The sequence below is a fragment of the Lottia gigantea genome (assembly GCF_000327385.1).
Source record: "Lottia gigantea unplaced genomic scaffold LOTGIsca_49, whole genome shotgun sequence".
Classification (NCBI taxonomy): Eukaryota; Metazoa; Mollusca; class Gastropoda; family Lottiidae; genus Lottia; species Lottia gigantea.
This window is the reverse complement of record NW_008709687.1, coordinates 195,082-210,694: the sequence shown is the minus strand read 5'-3', so window position 1 is coordinate 210,694 and position 15,613 is coordinate 195,082. Positions and strand designations below refer to the sequence as shown.

At 34.8% G+C, this 15,613-nt stretch overlaps 2 protein-coding genes across 2 annotated transcripts; one reads left to right on the top strand and one right to left on the bottom strand.

The window, feature by feature from the left end:
• The first annotated feature begins 205 nt into the window (after positions 1-205).
• Positions 206-8,223, top strand: LOTGIDRAFT_218813 (hypothetical protein). The gene is made up of 12 exons (XM_009061535.1): positions 206-377; positions 769-822; positions 1,296-1,467; positions 1,776-1,935; positions 2,156-3,399; positions 3,592-3,736; positions 4,117-4,322; positions 4,836-5,003; positions 5,433-5,588; positions 5,939-6,012; positions 6,296-6,439; positions 7,220-8,223. Exons 1-12 carry the CDS (start codon positions 328-330, stop codon positions 7,338-7,340), a joined length of 2,694 nt encoding a protein of 897 aa, XP_009059783.1. The 5' UTR covers positions 206-327; the 3' UTR covers positions 7,341-8,223.
• A 2,927-nt stretch (positions 8,224-11,150) lies between these two features.
• On the bottom strand, positions 11,151-14,000 carry LOTGIDRAFT_125183 (hypothetical protein; the record flags this gene model as incomplete). The annotated part of the gene is made up of 7 exons (XM_009061534.1): positions 11,151-11,264; positions 11,658-11,729; positions 11,937-12,142; positions 13,068-13,313; positions 13,398-13,430; positions 13,630-13,756; positions 13,941-14,000. Coding segments are annotated over 7 exons (858 nt in total), but the record flags the coding sequence as incomplete, so codon positions are not given.
• Positions 14,001-15,613: the final 1,613 nt, after the last annotated feature.

The following is a 15,613-nucleotide window of genomic DNA, read 5'->3' as shown; positions in this document are numbered from 1 at the left end:
TGCAATTTATCTCCCTTGCCCTTGAACTTTGATGATACTCGAAGTGAACAATATCTAGTCTAAGTCTTACTTTTTCTCCGCAAACTGGTACCCCCAACATAAAAAAATAACGCATAACATATTTAGTCTTCAAATGATGAATATGAGTCCAAAATTTATTTCGTTTTATTTGATAAACGAATCCACAATTTGTATTTGTAGACAACCAGAACATGGCGGAGTTGTGTTGAGAAATAACTTAGATCCGTTTTGTTTCGATGATAGTTGATTTGAAGCCACCCAGGAGGCGTTGAGAAGATAACAAATCAAGTGGCCACAGTATTTCGTATGAATTCAAAAGAAAACAACTCAGCTGAAGGCGGAGATCGAGCCGCGAGGTAGCCATTTCTGTTTGTATGTCTTCTGACAAGTTCAAAATCCCAAACCAAATTGAGTCATTCTTGGCAAGAATGTTGTCATTGCGTATTTAGTTAGAAAGTTCTAGAAACCTTACATCTGTTATTATGTCATTGTGTCAACTGATGCAAGCTTGGTGTATTACTAAAAAAATAAAAAATAGATTTAAAAAAGGATTGGCTGCCTCCTGAGACTGAGACGTTTTTGAGTGATTGTTGAGTGTTTGTTTTTGACAGTTGACTGACTTTAAGTCAACAGAATATTTTGACAATTTGAGCCAAAATATAAAGGATTGATGAACTGCAAGTGAAATAAGTGTAATAGGAGAATAGTTTTTGAAATCAGCGTTATGTTTGGGTATTTTATTTTCAGAGATCCTGCCCCAAGTGAAACTGAAGTCAGTCCTGTCAACGAAGGAGAAGGCATGTAAGTAAGACATTGTTAAACTAATCTAAATATAATCTGTCAATGTCATCTGCTCAAGTCGGAAATCATTCTAAATTCAGTTTAGCAGTGTCTTCATAACTGTTAATAATACCCATATGGACATTCTTCCAGAAATTTTGAATTACTTTGTCTTCTGTTGTTAACCCTTTCAACCCTAGCGGCCTGTTACTGGCCACACACGAACGCAATATATACCTGAGCAGCCTGTTTACTAGCCGTTACTAAGTGATGTCATACAACGTTAACGTCATACGCTTTTACTTTTATTACTTGGAGTTCAGGGTATATGACGTTATATTTCATTTACACTCAGGGTTCAAAGGGTTAAAGCTAGAGTATGACATATCTTTGTAAAAGGGGAAAAAATATTTAAATGTTATTAATCCTCATCTGGGCAGCTTATAGACCTACTTAGTGGTCAAATTTAACATTTCTCCATTGTGTTTTTACAGGAAGAGGGCAGCAGCTAAACAGCTAATTGAGAGATATTACTACCAGCTAACAAATGGCTGTGGCGATCCGAATTGTCGTAATGCCTACTGTTCATCCTGTCCTGAATTCTGTTTCCGTCATGCTGATAGAAATTCCCTCGCCTTACGAGCTATAGATCTCTTTAGATCAAAGGTCAGTTTTTGTTTTATTAGAAATTGAAAAGACAAGGATAACAGCTTAGATTCTCAAGAATCGAGTCTTGCCATTGATCTTTTCTACATTTTCCACACTCATTTACAGCTATTTTTGTTGGAATGATAATGATGACTTATTAGTTCTGCAGGCAACAAAAATAAAAAACCCAACACTTCCATGTATACATACAGTTTCTCTTTGATAGAAGGTATGCATGTGTGGAAGAGTCCAATAGAAGTTTAGGTGTGAAATAGATGACTGAAATATATCCAGCTTTGACTAGAAATCTGTCCCTTATTTTTCAGGTGAAACTATGTGATGATCACTCTAATAAAGTACGAAGACCCTCTCAAGATTCTGACGATTTTGAAGAAACATCTATTAAAGGAGAAAGACCTTCTACTTCCAGTACATTAGATGCTGAGAATTATGTCACTAATATTGTATCTGCCTTTATACCATCAGGTATGTGGACATTTTTCATTCAGTGAATTTGACGTTCCATGGGGTGGCTTAACCTACTCACATTTTAACACCCTCTCAAATTAAAAAGAAAAAGCTGAGGTAAAATATTGGATCGCAGTAAATGGAAAGAAGAATAACTCTTAATTTACTCTAAACTCTAAACAATTTAACTCTAGAATGCCATATCTATCTCAATTCATATATATTTTATCTATTTTAGTGTCAAAAGTAACGTACCTAACAGAAGAAAAAGTATATAGTATTATAGATGATTGTAAGGCTCAAGATGATTGGTCGAAATTAATTCATACGATTGGTTCAGTGTTTAACAGTCCCGATTCATTAATCTTGAGTTTCCGTAAAGATGCCATTTATAAAAAGAAGAGTCCAGTTGTGTCCCCTTCCGAGTCCAAAACGAGGTGTTCGGATATTTCAGAGAAATCGTCAATGGATTGTTTGAAATCGGAAAGTGGACGTGATCTGTCTGTGAAAAATAAAAAGCCAAGTAATATTTTGGACTCTGTGACTCTAGATATTGATGCGTTAAGAAGAACTTTCTCACGTTTGATGGACATTCCTGGTCATCCTTTCCAATCTGCCTTAATTAACGCCCTACGCTCTTTATCAAAAGCGGTAGAAATGGACATCAAATATCATAATGCTTTAAAACGTGACCCGAACTATATTAACGTTTTTTTGATAGTGTTTGAGATTCCTTTATTACACAGTCCAGAATTTATCGAGAACGCCTTTCCCGTGTTTTGTCGAGCTTTAGGTCATTTGTCAATCCATGGCCAGACGTTACTGGCTAAGGTTTTGTCTCAATATCCTGTGGACAGATTAAGTGAAATGTTACAAGCCTTACAACAGTTGATAATTGTTAAAGTGATAACTGGCGAGGGACAGTGGGGGCAGCACTGTCAGCTTAACGACGATGATGGAATTGTGGGAGCCACGAAAGTTATGAAAATTATCTACTATGCTAGTATCTATGGTGGGAAATGTGACAGCCCAGATCAGATTGAAAAAGAGAAAAGATTAGAATCACTGGAAGGAGAAGAGAGTAATGAGTTTTTACAAGGAGCTGTAGGATTGGAGAAGGAGCCCTACACCGTCAAGGAAGATCCTCTTGGTAAAGAACTATCTGTACGAGCGTCTGATTGTCGTAAACCTTTAATACCCTTCGATGAATTTGTGAACGATCCACTAAACGATCATATCGATATCAGCACGGATTATGCATATTATCGTGCCGAATCTGATCTCAAATTTTCTTTCGTGACGCATAACTTTATTCTGACGACGGCTTCCAAACATACGAGTATGTATTTTGATAATCGAATTAGAATGTTAAATGAACGGAGGACATCGTTTTTACAGACTATTATACATGGTGCTCCACCTATGCCATACCTCAAATTAAACGTTAGAAGAACACATGTTGTAGAGGATGCCTTGATCTCGGTAAGTTACATTGTCCAATCATGCACGAACCTTTTGTTTTGCACCTCTTTCACCCTGGAAGGTGTGCATTATACACACAATACAGTATATTTGGGGTTTCTATTGATATGGAAAAATTTTAACTAATAGCCGGTTTACTATATTAAATTCATAATTTTTCATCTATAAGAGGTCTCCGGTTTTGTATTCTAGCTTGAAATGTTTGCCATGCAGAACCCAGGAGATTTAAAGAAACAGTTATTTGTTGAGTTTGACGGTGAACAAGGTCTAGATGAGGGGGGTGTATCAAAAGAATTCTTTCAACTGGTGGTGGAGAGATTGTTTAATCCAGATATAGGTAACAAATATTCATAAGTCCTATTAACTATCTGGACTCCTTGTAAGAGATGAGTTGGCAAACCTTAATATAAATTAAACATTTTTGGCTGTGTCAATTCTATGCAATGGATGCCAAACTGACAAATTTAAATAGCCTAAAAGCATTGTTAACTATGTGGAATCTTTGAAAGGGTGCTGAGTTGACAAACCTAAATACCAAAGATACATTATTAGCTATATGGACTCTCTAAAAGGCAAACATATCATATAACTATATGATTGTGGAATATTTGGCTGATATGTGTTCTTGTTTACTTTGTTTCAATATGATATTTATAGTAATAGTTTATAGTTGAAATTGATCAGTATATAATATAAATTCTAACTGTGTATTTGTAGGCATGTTTACCCATAATGAAGATTGTAATCTATACTGGTTTAACCCTACTAGTTTTGAAAATGATGGACAGTTTACGTTAATTGGGATTCTACTGGGATTAGCTATCTATAATAGTTGTATATTAGATATTCACTTCCCAATGGTGGTTTATAGAAAACTAATGGGTAAAATAGGGACTATGGATGATCTTTATGAATTTGACTCTGTAAGTTACTACCATGATTTAATTTTGATAGTGAAAATTTGAAAGCAGCAATAGTGGCAATTTAGATTGCTCAATAAGATACAATGAGGACCGGCTGTAATGCAATCGGTTAGAGTGTTGTAATCCTAAATGACATCATCTTCTTGGTTACGCTAACAAATGGTAGTCATGGGTTCTAATCTCGGTTGGTGTACAAATCTGAAGACCTGGAATAAGTCTTTCCTCATTATTCCAGTCTACCCATCTAAGAATGAGATAATCGGTAAAAATCAATGCCAAGGACCAGCTGGTAGAAAGGTTCCTTGTTTCTATCTTTCTTACAAAGTGTATATTTTGAATAAAATACGGCTTCCGATTGCTTCCATTCCAATAGAATGTGGTTCTATAAACTGTATTCTCCATAGTGTAGAAATTCCTCTACAATTGATGTATTGAGCAGTATTTAAACAGTAAAAATATTTTGTCATTTTACAGTACTATATGATGTTTTGTAATTTTGTTTATTTATTTTAGTCTCTAGCCTCAGGGTTACAACAAGTACTAGACTACCCTGACGATGATTTAGAAGATATTTTTATGTTAAATTTCCACGTCAGTTATCACGATGTATTCGGTAATAATTTAACCACAGATTTAAAACCAGATGGCAGTACCATAGCAGTTACCAGCAAAAATAAACAGGTACGATATGGCATTGCAAATTTGGATTATTTTCCTTGTCAACTAAATCCTTGGCCATGTATTCTCGAAACGATCTTAGCGCTAGGATATTCTTGGGCCTTAACTTCTAACCCTGGATGTTCTAGGATGTCCTAGCTCTTAGATTGTTTTGAGAATACGACTAAGGGTACGTCTAAGGTTCCTAAGGGTACGTCTAGAAGGGGCGTCTGCGAAGTCTCTTGGACTATTTTAGATAGTAGCAGAAGTGTTTAATAATATTAGCGACCAATTCACATCTTTTGGTTACTTTAAGTTTACCTATGATGGGTGAAGGGCTGCCTGGCGCGTTGTAAGGAGAACAACAATTGGAAACCAAGGATCTAAAAGAGCCCATTATTTCAAAATCGCATTGGCGTTTTGAATTAACAAAGTTTAAATGTTTTATTGTAGGAGTATGTAGACCTATATATAGATTTTATATTAAACAAGTCGGTAGAGAGACAGTTTAAAGCCTTTAAGCGAGGGTTTACAATGGTGACTAATGAGAGTCCGTTACGAATGTTATTCAGACCTGATGAAATAGAATTATTAGTGTGTGGTAGTAAGGTATGCATTGTTTTGTTTTTTAGGGGGTGGGGGAAGGAAGGAGGAGGTGAATGGACCTACAATGGGAAAATGATTTGAAAAATATGTGCTTTGAAATATATTTTACTCAGTTGATTCGTCATTGGGGTGACAGCCAACACTGAGTCGACTCTCTGAAGCGCTGGCTGTGGCATCAGAAGTTTTCTTACCTTTAAGGAAGATTCAAACCCACAGCGCTACTGCAATTCTACTTGCTACCCGACTTGCTATGTACTGAGTTATTCCACACAACCGTGGATCATAGCTTCATATTTTGTGTAATGGCTTTCCCCAATTATATAAAAGTTATAACAGAAGAATTTATATTGTAGGTTTTAGATTTTCATGCTTTAGAAGAGGCTACAGAATATGATAACGGTTTTACAGCTCAATCAAAAACCATCAGGTATAATCCAAATTTTTAATATTTGATAGGGGTTGATACTGTCCATGGTACATTCAAACCTACAGCACCCAATCACTTAGCAGATGACAATTCAATTTGTTGAGCTATTCCAATGCCACGTAGTAATGTTTTAGAAAGAAATTAAAGTGGCATGAAATTGCGCTAGAGGGTAGGGGGTTGTTTCCCTTGGAATCTGTGTTTGGTACAGTTTTTTTTTCGATACCACATTATCATGGGTGTAAGATTTAAGAAAAAACTGTTGACCCAATGTCTATTTTTTCAGGAATTTTTGGGAGGTGGTCCATGAATTTCCAGAGAGTGAAAAGAGAAAATTATTACAATTTACAACTGGTACCGACAGAGTTCCAGTTGGTGGTTTATCAAAACTTAAATTAACCATAGCTAAAAATGGCCCTGATTCAGATAGGTATGTTAAAGGGATGTTAAGATGTTTTCTAAACTTTTATGTGTATCAGGGACACAAGATTCAAGTTGCACCATTCCAAATTTCACATGGAGGTTTGTGGCTCCAGCAATTCCTCTTAATAAGGTAGAGAACAGTAGGATATAAAACTCTATTTCATTTCATTAGTCCAATAAGGTACAGAACAGTAGAATATAAAACTCCATTTTATTTCATTAGCCCAATAAGATACAGAACAGTAGGATATAAAACTCTATTTCATCATTAGTCCAATAAGATACAGAACAGTAGAATATAAAACTCTATTTCATTTCATTAGTCCAATAAGATACAGAACAGTAGGATATAAAACCCTATTTCATTTCATTAGTCCAATAAGATACAGAACAGTAGGATATACAACTACATTTCATTTCATTGGTACAATAAGATACAGAACAGTAGGATATAAAACTCTATTTCATTTCATTTCATTTAGAACAGTAGGATATAAAACTCTATTTCATTTCATTAGTTCAATAAGATACAGAACAGTAGGATATAAAACTCTATTTCATTTCATTGGTACAATAAGATACAGAACAGTAGGATATACAACTACATTTCATTTCATTAGTTCAATAAGATACAGAACAGTAGGATATAAAACTCTATTTCATTTCATTGGTACAATAAGATACAGAACAGTAGGATATACAACTACATTTCATTTCATTAGTTCAATAAGATACAGAACAGTAGGATATAAAACTCTATTTCATTTCATTTTGTTTAATATTTCAGATTGCCGACATCTCATACATGTTTTAATGTACTACTCCTGCCAGACTATAATACAAAAGACAAATTAGAGGAACGCTTACTTAAAGCTATCATGTATTCGAAAGGTTTCGGAATGCTTTGATACACTGGAATTTATTCTAGCTTAATTTATTGGTTTTCTCAATTTGAGTATGAATTGACCATTCAGATGTTTGGAAATAATTTGTTAATTTGAATATGAACTTTGCATTTTTGACCTACATTTTGTTTTGATTATGTTGAAAATAGCATGAAAATATGAATTTAAATTTGAAAAAATCTCTCCAAAATTTCATTGGTCAAACACAGATAATTCAGCCAATCAGCAGTCCTGTTTAAAAACCATGAGTTTTCTGCGAATTCTCTCGCTTTGTATATATTTGTTATGAAGGCTTGTTTTTTTGTTATTTGAATTAAGTGCTACCTAATTTATTACCCTCCCCTTTGCTGTTTTTGCATTCTGGCTATTGACCCCACCCCCACCAAATTAAGTCATTGCTACTTCTTGTGTGACACTCATATGTTAAAATCCAGTTTTTGAAAAATAAATTTGTACTTCTTTCTGATGGTAAGAGGGGCTGACATGCAAAAAGTGTCTAATCATTCAGATGGGACAATAAACCGAGGCCCTGTGTATTACAGGCTGTGTATGTTAAAGATCCCTCGACAGTTGGTAATCAAAAAAGAACAATGCCGCTGTCTTGGCAAAATTTCCCTCATTGCACCCTACATGGCGTTGTCCGTCTTCATTGGCCCACACATCGGCCAGTAAAGTTTTTTTTGATTGGCACAGGAGTTGTGATTATTTAAAGGGATATGGTCATCAAAATATTTGCTTTTCCAGCTGATAGAGCTTAACTAATTTTCAGATATTCAGTTGTTTCACTTATCTTATATATTAATTACAATAAGAAGCATCTTTATTGTATAATTGCCATAGTTTATTGCTCTGAATTAAAGTGCTTAAATAAAGATATTTAACACTTGAAGAGTTTTTTTTGAAAAAATGGAGGGGGGGGGGGGTCGAGGAGATATTTCGAGGAGATATTTCGAGGTTTTATTTGTATATTTGTAGAAGTACTTTCAAACAGACACAAGATATGGCAATATCACACTCTACTTTTCATTTGATTGGTTGAAAATTGTACAATCTTGAACATGACATGAATAAGAATTTGGTCAGATCATGGATGACAAGTGGAATGACTCACAGAAAAAACAAAGCAAATCAGTTCTGCATTTTAATCAGATTGAATAAAAATAAAATTGTGATAAGGCATGTACAATGGCAAATATTTGTGATAGATTGTGATATAATGGTAAATATTTGTGATAGAATTTTATGAGCTATAATACATGTATTATATTATGCCTGGATCAACTTGTCGGTTCCACCATAGATCAAATCTCACGGATGACCCTGGAAATACCATTTCCCTAGTCCGATACGACTATGAGTTTTGACGATATATCACGCTGCTACCTTACTATGGACCAATACAGGTTTTAACGAATGATGCCAGATCGTATCCCTGGCTAATATGGCGTCAAATCTGTGAATATGTGACCGAGGCATTATAGGGATATGGTCCAGAAAAGCTAATAATGCACATTTAGGTCCAGTCTACTTTGTTCTAAGGTAGAATAAATAGTAATGGAAACTAAACAAGCATTTGTATATTGTGTTCATTACTACTTACACTACCTAAAATAAAGTGGACTGGTCATAATTTGAATCGAACCCAGATTTGCATAAATATCTTTTCTGGACTAAATTGATAAGCATGTACATAGCGAACAAAAACATTATAAATTTCAAATTTTATCAAATTTAAACCATTCAAGATTTTTTTGGGAAATAATCATCAATCAGGCTCCATGACGGCGGAGGTAGAATAAATAGTAATAGAAACTATATAGACTAATCTTATTTTGTGTTTATAACTAATTATTCTACCTATAAATAAAGTGGATTGGTTTATTATTGAAGTATATTAGCTCAACAATACAGAGACATTGATAAGCATGTAAATAGTAAATAAAAAACTATATAAATATAAAATTTTGTAAAATTTAAACCATTAAATTCTTTCTGTAAATAATTAAATAATAAGCTTCAGGAGTAAAATAAAATTCTGAACAAGCTAAACAATTCTGTCAATTAAAAATCTTGTCCAAAGAATGGCAAAATTGGGAGTAAAAGTTGTATAGTAGTGGACACCTCCAAAGAGAAGTAAGCATGGTCTGGTCAGAGAGGTGGAGAGAAATGCCTGCAGCTGAAATTTAAAGCCAGCTCCCATCTTTTGATTTTGAACACATTTTATAAGTCTTATTTTTTTGGATTACAAGATTACAATGGAAGAAAACTATGTGTATGAATTTGATCATATATTCAAAAAACTTAATGCTATTTAATTGATTTGTTTTGCTGTATACATGATAAATACAATATTAAGTACAATAACCAATTTTCAACTGTTAAAATAGTACTTATTGAGTAGGCCCTACTAAACCATAATTTCACTGTTAAAATAGTACTTATTGAGTAAGCCCTACTAAACCATAATTCTACTGTTAAAATAGTACTTATTGAGTAGGCCCTACTAAACCATAATTCCACTGTTAAAACAGTACTTATTGAGTAGGCCCTACTAAACCATAATTCCACTGTTAAAATAGTACTTATTGAGTAGGCCCTACTAAACCATAATTCCACTGTTAAAATAGTACTTATTAATCAGTCTCTACACCCCAATATATCAGTTACAGACTGATCTAGAAATATTTCTATTATTTTAAAAAGTGACAAATATAGTGTTCAAAAATCATTAATAACCTCAAGCTTATATAATAAATTAACAAAAAAATACTCCTAATTAAAAGCAGCCCATAGACCTTGAGACATATTATCCTCTTGCCTCTCCCTTCATATTTTTCAGCCCCCCTCGTCCCCTTGAATGATATTATTCTTTCACCCATTATTATCAAGTATCACGTAGAAAAAAGTTGTAAGGCACAAAATATTAAATTCATTGCGAACATTATAAACAATGATTTGTTGTAAATATTAAAGAAAGTGCTAGCAAAAATTAAGTATATAAAAAAAATCGGATCAGATCAATCAGGCCACGTTTTCTCGAAAAGATCTTAGCGCTAGGATGTCCTAGAATCAATGATAGAAGATAAAAACCTAGGATATCCTAGAATCAATGTTAGAAGATAAGAACCTAGGATATCCTAGAATCAATGATAGAAGATAAAAACCTAGGATATCCTAGAATCAATGTTAGAAGATAAAAACCTACGATATCCTAGAATCAATGTTAGAAGATAAGAACCTAGGATATCCTAGAATCAATGTTAGAAGATAAAGACTAGGACATCCTAGCACTAAGATCATTTCGAGAATACATGGCCTGATTCCTTTTCAAATAAGTTTCTAGCCAGCCGTAAGAAAATGTTCTGGAGTTTTGAAGAGACAGTATTTCTATGTTAATTGTTAACCCCTATTTCATATTGTAACTGTCCTGTTGAGGATTCTGTATCTGAAACTCTTGCCAGTAGGAAGAGATGAGTTCTAATCGTTAAGTTTTGAATATCACCCATCATCGTGATGTATCTGACATTGATGTCAGAGTAAGTCCTATACTATAAAAATAATCCTCATTTCTAAACCCAACTGTCCTGATGAGGATTACATAACTGAAACATGTCTGGAGCTTGAGATGTAAATTAGCAAACATTAAGCTTTACTAGCTGTCCTGATGAGAAGTGTGTATCTGAAATATGATGATCTCTATTCAAAAAGCTAAAATTTACTCGAAATGATGATTTCAAAATTTTCAAAATTAGCTGTCCTGATGAAGATTTTGTATCTGAAACACATGTAGGCATCATGAATTGACCTCCACCACTATAACAGAGTAATAAAATTGACAGGAAAGATGCCATGATTTCCATGTAAATTTCCCCATTGCCAGTCAGATGCTCCATCAACCAGTTCTCCTAGCTTTATTATATCATCTTTCTACAAATAAAACACAAATTAACATTAACATTAGGTGGTGATGGCACATCGTATTAGGTATTAAGTTGCACTACCCAGTAATAAGCTGACAGTGAAGCATTAAAGGGGACTCAAACCTGGATATTAAATTGACTATATCTTCTGAACGGAGAAAGCTATTGAGATGGAATTGGTATCAAAATGTAGCTGATGATGTCAGGAATCCAAATATACTAATAGCTCTACATACACCAAATACCTGGTTTGATATGCGGGGTCACATATATGCTTTGCTTTTTCCTGCAAAATCTGGAATAATGATGAATGTAACCAAGAAACTGATGTCAATACTCTAACCAACTATGCTACATCCCTCCAAATTCCAAAGAAGCATTTTAATATTATCCCAGTCACCTTAAAAGTTAATTCTTTATCATTTTCACCGTTGAAATCAAATAAAGCTTTTGCTAGCTGTTCTTCTGTCTTCTCTTCATTATCTACAAAAATATAGAATATACCAAACATTATTAGCTATGTGAACTCTCTGAAAGGGATGCCAACCTGACAAACATACGTACTCTCTAAATGACATGCCCAGTTGACAAACCTAAATGCCAAATAAACATAATAAGCTATGTCAACTCCCTGATAGACAAAGTTGACAAACTAACTGTTAATTCGCATTTTGTGGACTCTCTTAAAAATTGGCTTAAAAATTCTCTTACCAGCAGCATCTATTTCAACAAAAGATTTAGGGAAGATTCCAAATCGAGTGTGTAGCCTTCCCTTCAACCATTCTCCTTGATCTTGTAAAACTTCTATAGTATCTCCAGCATTAAAACATAGATCTTCTATTTGGGCACTGTCATAATCATACAGTGCTGTACATCTATATAATACTGTCGGTGACTGAAAATATGAAGTAAACTAAATAGGCACAAGATAAGCTTATATATATATATGCAATTTCTGACATTTATTAACTCATTGTTTCGCTCTGGAATAATGAGGACAGATATCTTGGTGAAGTTCATCACACTTTCACATGCTTACCATAATGAGAACCCATGACCACCATTTGTTCAACCAAAGCAAGCAAATGACGTCATGTAAGGATTCCAAGACTCTTACTGACTGTGTTACAGCATCCAATAATGCCTTTAAAACACTTTAAGCTTGTTACTATTCAAACAAGAAAAGTGCCAAATGATGTCAAGGCATTAGACTGATAAAAGCTTGACATTGTAAAGATGAAACAGTAAAAGCTTGTTACCATTCAAACAAGAAAGTGTGTAATGATGTCAAGGCATTAGACTGATAAAAGCTTGACATTGTAAAGTAAAAGTTACCTTATCTTCCTCAGAGGAAGCTGTTTCTTCCTGTAGCACTGTGGATGACTGAGAACTATACTGAGGCAGGTTATCTGGTATGACATCAATAAAGGTATGGGGGAATTTCCCTTGTCGGCCATCTACTTCACCAAATAACCATTCTGAGTTCACTTCACTGAGTACAGTTACCTTCTGCCCTGCCTACAAAATGTACCAACACAAAAACTGAATACACAAGTTTTGTGCTCATTTGTCAACATTTTACAGAAACTGTCGGACACTTGAGCTGCCAGGTCATGTCCAACAAACAGAGCTTAAAGGCAAAAGAAACATCACGACTGAATAAAATGATAAAATTTAACAGATACTATCAGTTACATGTTCTGTTGTCAATAAAACCATTTAATGTTCCAATGCTTTTTTTGTTTGGTGTCCACAATAAATAATTTCACTATATCAATCGTTACCTGAAAACAGAGTTCGCCTTCTAAACCTTCAAAATCAAATACAGTAGTAGCTAAATTCTGTTCATCTGGATCTTGTTGAGATTCGACTGGTACATCTTCGATGATTTCCACAAAACTCAGTGGGAATATACCAGTTTTATTATCCAGTTCACCCTGTAACCAGTCAGTTCCCACATGTTTTAATAACTTAATAACGTCACCTTCTTCAAACACTAGATCACCCTGACCTTCACCTTCGAAATCAAACCGAGCACGACATCTTGGACCACTTCCTGTATCAGGTTTAATGTCAGAATCGTCACCCCAGTTAGGACTGGTTAAATCATGACTACTACTAGAGCCTCGTGATCCACGACTTGGACTCGGACTGGAATCTGGTCTTCCATTGTCTGTTTCTTCACCCCAATCCAGTTTCTTTCTGTTCATTGGTTTAGAATCAGGAGAATCTTGTGGTGATGGATACTGAAAATTATGAAATATTTTACACATTCGCTATATTATACATAAAAGTTTTAGCGTTTCGTTAAATTTAAAATTCAAGGCATGATTGGTCATAAGATGGCAAACGTGTCCCTTTGAAAAGAATACATACCTCTGAATGTAGCGGATGAATAATTTCTATAAAGTTGGCGGGAAATATTCCTTCTTTGTGACCTATTTTACCTTTCAACCATTCATTCTCCATTCTCCCCGTTAATATGATTACCTCCCCTTCCTGGGAAAAAGAAAGAAATAAATCAATCAAAATATAAATGTAGACATTTTCTAATAATTAAATAAACTACAGAAAATCAGATTGATGCAAAATAAAGGCCCCTAAAAATAAAGCTAAAAAATTGCATCTTAAAGAAACCATGTTCTTTTTCAACAAATCTAAATACAATATAAATATAACTTACCTTAAATGAGATCTCATCATCATGACTAGCTTCAAAATCATACTGAGCTACACCATGGGGATATGTTAATATATAGTGATACAACTCGTGACTGGGGGTAGGGCGAGGTGGCAAGCTGGGTGGGGCTGGAAATAGAAAATTGAATATTGTTTAATCCATGTCTGAAATATTCTGGTCTAAGTCACACTTAACTAAAATTAACTGAGTGATTATTCTGACACTATCAACAAAATACAGTCGATAAATTTTACTCACCAGCAGGTTTTTCAGGTTTCTTGGCAGATGGTGGACCAGGTCTGGGAGGCTGGGGCCTTGACGGTCTGGAAAAAGAAGACAGTTCAATCAGTTATATGCAATTCATAACATACCAAAGAGAAAGACAAAAAAATAAGTAACGTATAACTACAGGGTTTTAGAAACCCAACAATATCACTTATCAATATCATTTACTTTGACTGATTGGAGTGTAATGAGGAGTCTGACCTGTCTTTAGCTGCAGGAGAGAAAACAGGAGAAGCTGATACAGGTCTAGGTGGTGGACCTCCAGGTCGACCTGGTTTCTTCTCTACTGAATCTGCAAACAGACAAAACAAGCAATCACTATTTAATTCATTTACAAAAACCCTCAGAGCTATCATTATATCTTAAAATATAGTTATATCTGATGCATTTTCCTAGTTATATCCGTATAGATATGATTTATCTTCCAATTAATTCATAATTAAAATGGAAAATAGTCATCTCCTATTATTGACAAATTGCACCTCCATCTGATTTGAACCACAGGAACCTAAAATTACCTTGCTCTACAGTTGATCTGAATTTCGGGGAAGGAGGTTTGGGTCTAAAGGGTCCTCTCCCTCCTTTCTTTACATCATTAGTTTCACTGGGAGTTTCAGATCCTCTGTTCTCTTCTGGTGACATACCAACTGTTTTGGGTTGAATCTTGGGAGGTGGAGGCTTGCTGGGAGCCACAATCATTTTGGAAGAGTCTTCAGTATTGTCATCATCATCTTCAAATGAATTGAAGGACACTCCATTCCGATGAGAATCCTGTTTTGGAGTTGAAGGAAGAACTTGGACTCTGTTGTGAAAATCAGTATCACTTTCACTGTTATCTTCAACTTCTGGATTAGGTTTTAGTTCAAGGGGTGTTGGAAGGACTGGTACTCTTTTTTGAGATTCTGAATTGCTGTCATTGTCGTCCTGAAATGTGTTGGTACCATTGTTTGGAGGTGATTTATTAGGTGGTTTACGAGGCACAGGTAGGACTTGAACTCTGCTAACTGGTCTTGGAGGACGACTGATGTTCCTTTTTTCAGATTCAGGGTTACTTTCCTCATTCCCATCTACTTTGTCATCTTCATTTGGAAATGGGGTGGCATCAAAAGCAGGTGATGATTTTGGTGGAGTGGGTAAGACTTGAACTCTGCTAACTGGTCTGGGAGGACGACTGGATGCATTTTTTTCAGGTTCAGAATTATTTTCCTCATCCCCATCTTCTTTCACATCTTCAAATGGATTGTCTGCAGCAGGTGATGAATTAGATGAAGACTGTGGTGCAGTAGGTAGAACTTGAACTCTACTAATTGGTCTTCGTGGTCGATCTGGCTTTTTCTCCACAAGTTCGTCTTTTGCATTTTCTCCAGATATAGCTTCAATTTCATGGAGTC

Coding starts and splice junctions, on each gene's coding strand:
- LOTGIDRAFT_218813 (XM_009061535.1), top strand. CDS start 328: ATGAATTCAAAAGAAAACAACTCAGCTGAAGGCGGAGATCGAGCCGCG. Junction 823..1,295: donor GTCAACGAAGGAGAAGGCAT/GTAAGTAAGACA, acceptor GTGTTTTTACAG/GAAGAGGGCAGCAGCTAAAC. Junction 1,936..2,155: donor ATCTGCCTTTATACCATCAG/GTATGTGGACAT, acceptor TATCTATTTTAG/TGTCAAAAGTAACGTACCTA.